The 5,757-nt window shown below is 36.1% G+C and overlaps 1 protein-coding gene across 7 annotated transcripts in view; it reads right to left on the bottom strand.

Moving 5' to 3' along the window:
* Nucleotides 1-5,757, bottom strand: part of CCDC171 (coiled-coil domain containing 171) — a 299,366-nt gene that overhangs the window by 57,080 nt on the left and 236,529 nt on the right. For all 7 annotated transcript variants that reach the window (XR_002823592.1, XM_023728627.1, XM_023728629.1 and 4 more), the window contains one exon: nucleotides 1,992-2,144. Coding sequence is in view for 6 of the 7 variants with exons in the window: in XM_023728627.1 (XP_023584395.1) it covers nucleotides 1,992-2,144 (153 nt within the window). In the remaining variant the exon portion in view is untranslated. The remainder of the gene's footprint in view (nucleotides 1-1,991; nucleotides 2,145-5,757) is intronic.

Here is a 5,757-nt window from a genome sequence, read left to right as displayed (position 1 = left end):
AAAAAAAAAAAAATACCAGACTTACTGGCCTGACAGAGACTGGAGGAACCCCCAAGACTATGGCCCTAAGATAACCCTCTGACTTGGAACTGCAGCCATTCCCAGAAACCACTTTCCAGCCAAGCAATAGACAGGCCTGTAAAATAAACAGTAACACCCAAAAAGAATGTGCTCCATAGAACAAACAATTATACAAAATGACAAAGGCAGGAAGGGGTAGGAAAACCAGATAAAAGGAAACAGGCAATCTAGGGTGGAAATGGGGAGAGTGTTGACAGTGTGGGGATTGCAACCAATGTCATGGAACACTTGTGTACGATTTGTTGAATGGGAAACTAATTTGCTCTGTAAGCTTTCACCGAAAATACAATAAAATATTTTTTAAAAAATTAAGCATTGGACCTCTAATAACTTAATATGTATCATTAGGCCTGATAGTCATGGAGGGATCACGGAAAAAGGACAGAGAGATAGACTGAGGAAGGGTTGTACAGTCACTGAGCAGTGGGCTCCAGAGACCAGCTGTGTGGCCTTGGGCAAGTTACTTAACCTCTCTGTGTCTCAATTTTCTCATCTGTGAAAATGAGGAATAATAAACGTACCTACCTCACAGAAAAAAAAAAATTCCTCATTTTAATCTCTCATAATGGAGGTCATTACTACTCTCTCATTAAGAAATTAGCAGTTCTTTAAAATTTGAACTCAAATTAACTCACATCTCAGATGCTAAATAATTGTTTTTTTGCATTTATTGGATTTATTGCTAGCATTTTTCATTCAATAAATACTTGTTGAGTGCCTACCGAGTACCAGGCATTGTTCTAGGCACTGGTATACAGCATTGAAGAAAACACTCTTATTGCTTATCTTTATGGAGTCTGTATTCTACTGGCGGTAGGGAGTAGACAGACAATAAGCAAATAAATAAAATACAATATGTCAGCTGATGATAAGTGCTGTAGTTTAAAAAAACTGAACAAGAAAGGTAGAAAGTGTATAGGCAATATGGGGCAGGAGAGAGAGAATCTGTGTGTGTGTGGTACAGGGGTGTGCAGAATGTTGCAGTTTTAAATATCATGGTCAAGGCTGCACTGAGATGCTGCCACTTGTACTATGACCTGAACGAGCCGAGAAACCAAACTGTAACCATACACTTATGTGTTTTAATGCTAACTCCTTTTCTGTTGAATGTATCATTTGAAATGAGTCAACATGGAATAATAAAGAGGATACTGTTTTTCCTTACAAGTTAATCTTATCGGCTATAATCAAATCAAACAAGGAAAAAAGACTTTCCAATCATTGGTAGCCCTCTTAATCTATCTCACTGTTGCCATATCTGCCTTTTGAGAAAAGAAGTTTAAATGTTTATTTATTTTATTTCTTTATATTACAAATGTATGTATTTTTTTAAAACTCCCCAAACACATATTTCAAATATAGAAATTATTTTTAGTCTTAAATGAGCCCAAGTTTCATCACAGGCTAAAATTTTAAGACATAAAATGACTGCTGAAACTGAATTTTAATCATATAGATGAATCACAACATGCGTCTTTAGCTAGGCATGTATTATGGATAAGTCCAGTTTTCTACAGAGAATAAATCACAGGTTCTAATTACCATTTTGGTTATACACATAATTAATAATATTCTGTCTTAATGGGACACACAGACTCTTCAGACACTTGCAAAGCTCTAACTCTGCATACTGCCAAAGCCAACTGTCAGCTGCACTGCCCAACACAAAGGAATCTTGATGTAGTGCTTTAGTATTGATAACAATATGCATATCTTTATACATGATACAATAAAAAATTAATTGCTTTTCTTCCTTCAAAAATTTCTCCGTACTTGTAATTTTATGTCGCTTGATTAATCATTTACCCTAAATTATATATATTGGCCAGTGACCTTGTGAGCAATAAAAACAAACGTAAATGTGACCCAAGATTCAAAGAAGAGAAAAATACTGTAGGACAAGGACTTACTGATTGTAAACTTTCATTTTCACGTAAACAAGCCGTATGAAGTTCTGATTTCAAGGTTGCAATGTGATTTCGATGAGATGTCATTTCCTTCTCTAATGTAGCAATTCTAGCGCTTGCAAGCTGGTAGACATCCATGAAACTTTTAATCATAGCCTAGAGAAATAAAAATAATGTCACATACAGTTCAAGTAAAGCTATCCCCAAAGGAGAATTTCCATAATTAGAAAGCAAAATCATTAAAATTTTAAAGTAAACAACTTTTCATCTTTCTTTAAAATAATAAAGATAACCTCAAATTTTATATAGAGAACAGTGACTATTTTAAGAAAGTTTGGGAAAAAATAATTGAGACTTGTTTTTCAGAGTATTTATTTAAATAAGATGTACTTTGATCTATTGTGCTTAAAATTTAGAATGCAGTTTTTAAAGATGGCACACTTATTTTCTTTACTAAAATTAAATTCAAGTTACAATTTGACCTAAATTTCAATCTTAAGAGACACATAACAGGTCGATAGATAGACAGGATATTTCAAAATGAGCTGAGTTAGTAAAACTTTCAATCCACCTAAAAAGCAAGTGTTTTAAAACAAAAGGAGCTGAAACAATCTTAAGAATTTTTAAGAGTAAGTAACATAATTCTTATACTGTAAAAGCACAATTATGTTCATTCATATATCAGAGGAATGCCCTCACATTATACTATTGATAATAACACAAGCAAGTGTTGGTAACTTTTTATCTCCCTTAAAAATTATAATATTTTTGGGATTGTTAGACCTCCTTATTACTGTTTAATCACATTTTATAGACTTTTCCTTCTAAAGCAACCTGTAGTGAACTTTAAGTCCAAGAATAATATTACTGCTTTTAAAAAGTCTTTCAGAATACCTTGAACATAGCAAAATAAAATCAAGTGTTATATTATTTAAAAGAAAAGATGTTCCAACCACTCTGGGTGCAATGGTAGACAATCTGAGAATTAAATTGTATTCAATCTCATGGGTCTGATTAGGGAAAGCTTTGGTAAACTAGATATTGGAGCATTTCTGAATGCATGTGAAGTAATAATTTGGTGAACAAAGAGTAAGAAATAGTGTACACAATGCCTGGGAAACAGAAGTAGATTAATTATTCATAGGTAAGAGTAAGAAAATTCACACTTTTGTGCCTAATAAGTCACTATTTGCCCTCAAAAATCCAGTTCAGACACCTCCTCCTTCAAGAAACCTCTTTTGAGCCTGAGCCCAAAGGCAGAGCAAACTTCTACCCTGGCATTGTGAGTCCCTTATGCCTTTTTCTACTACTGCATTTACTGACATAGCAGAAATTTATTAGTTTACCTGCTTATCTTCTTTACTAGACTGAGGAGCTCCTCACGGCCAGGACTGTACCATATACATCTCTGTATTTTCAGGGATGATAATGGCCCACAATGAGTATTGTTTGAATGACTGATGATTAAATGAATGACTGATTGAATAAGTGAATAAACGAATGAAAGAAAAACTGGAAAAGACCAAAAACCTCAAGTTGAATATTGGCATATAATACCTTATAAGAAAGGATGAAGATAGTTGGGCAAATGCAATCATAACACCCAATCTAATGAATTAATTATCAGCATACTTTGTTCAAGTCGAAAAAAGAAGCAGAAGCATAGCTGTAGGCAAAAAACAATGAAGTAAACAAAAGTAAGTTCTATTAAAAAACCCATTGCTGTTGAGTCGATTTTGACTCATAGTGACCCTACAGGGCTGTCCAATAGGGTTTCCAAGGCTGTAATCTTTTTGTGTGTGCGCTTGTGAAATCCACGGTGCTTCTTTTTTTTTATTTGCCTTAAGTGAAAGTATACAGCTCAACTTAGTGCCTCATATAAAAATTTATACACACATTGTTATGTGACCCTAGTTGCTCTCTCTATAATGTGACAGCACACTCCTCCTTTCCACCCCAGATTTTCCCATATCCATTCAACCAGCTTCTATCCCTTTCTGCCTTCTCATCTCACCTCCAGACAGGAGCTGCCCACTTAGTTTCATGTATCTACTTGAACTAAGAAGCACACTCTTCACGAGTATCATTTTATGTCTTATGGTCCAGCCTAATCTTTGTCTGAAGAGTTGGTTTCGGGAATAGTTTAAGTTCTGAGTTAACAGGGAATCTGGGGGCCATGTCTTCTGGGGTTCCTCCAGTCTCAGTCAGACCATTAAGTCTGGTCTTTTTACTAGAATTTGAGTTCTACATCCCACTTTTCTCCTGCTCCGTCAGGGATTCTCCGTTGTGTTCCATGTCAGAGCAGTCATTGGTGGTAGCCGGGTACCATCTAGTTTTTCTGGTCTCAGGCTGATGGAGTCTCTGGTTTATGTGGCCCTTTCTGTCTCTTGGGCTAATATTTCCCCTGTGTCTTTGGTGTTCTTTATTCACCTTTGCTCCCGGTGGGTTGGGACCAACTGATGCATCTTAGATGGCCACTCGCAAGTTTCCAAGACCCCAGATGCCAGTCATCAAAGTGGGATGCAGAACATTTTCTTAATAAATTTTGTTATGTCAATTGACCTAGATGTCCCCTGAAACCATGGTCCCCAGACCCTGCCCCTACTACTCTGTCCCTTGAAGTGTTTGGTTGTATTCAGGAAACTTTTTAGCCTTTGGTTTAGTCCAGTTGTGCTGACTTCCCCTGTAGTGTGTGTTGTCCTTCCCTTTACCTAATTCTTGTCTACTCTCTAGTTAGTGAATACCCCTCTTCCTCCCTTGCCACCTTCATAACCATCAAAGAATGTTTTCTTCTGTGTTTAAACCTTTTCTTGAGTTCTTATAATCGTGGTCTTATACAATATTTGTCCTTTTGCCACTGACTAATTTCACTCAGCACAATGCCTTCCAGATTCATCCATGTTATGAGATGTTTCGCAGATTCATCGTTGTTCTTTATCACTGCATAGTATCTCATTGTGTGAATATACCATAATTTGCTTATTCATTTGTCCCTTGATGAGCACCTAGGTTGCTTCCATCATTTTGCTATTTTGAACAGTGCTGCAATGAACACGGGTGTGCATATATCTATTCGTGTGATTGCTCTTATTCCTCAAGGATATATTCCAAGGAGTGGGATTGCTGGATCGTATGATACTTCGATTTCAAGCTTTTTAAGGAAGCGCCAAATCGATTTCCAAAGTGGCTGTACCATTTTACATTCCCACCAACAGTGTATAAGTGTTCCAGTCTCTCCACAACCTCTCTAACATTTATTATTTGGTGTTTTTGGATTAATGCTAGCCTTCTTGGGGTAAGATGGTTATCTCATTGTAGTTTTGATTTGCATTTCTCTAATGGCTAATGATTGTGAGCATTTCCTCATGTGTCTGTTAGTCACCTGAATGTCTTCTTTGCTGAAGTGCCTGTTCATATCCTTTGCCCATTTTTAAACTGGGTTATTTGTCTTTTTGTCATTGATACTTTGCAGTATCTTGTAGCTTTCAGAGATTAGACCCTGATCGAATATGTTGTAGCCAAAAATTTTTTCCCATTCTGTAGACTGTCTTTTCACTCTTTTGGTAAAGTCTTTTGATGAGCATAAGTGTTTAATTTTTAGGAGCTCCCAGTTATCTAGTTTCTCTTCTGGTGTTTCTGCATTGTTATTTATGGTTCGTATTCTGCTTATGCTTTGTATTAGGGCTCCTAGCATTGTCCCTATTTTTTCTTCCATGATCTTTATTTAGATTTTATATTTAGGTCTTTGATCCATTTTGAGTTAGTTTTT

Source organism: Trichechus manatus, unplaced genomic scaffold (genome assembly GCF_000243295.1).
Source record: "Trichechus manatus latirostris isolate Lorelei unplaced genomic scaffold, TriManLat1.0 scaffold00025, whole genome shotgun sequence".
Taxonomy (NCBI): Eukaryota; Metazoa; Chordata; class Mammalia; order Sirenia; family Trichechidae; genus Trichechus; species Trichechus manatus.
The sequence above is the reverse complement of the archived record's forward strand: the minus strand, read 5'-3'. Positions and strand labels throughout refer to the sequence as shown.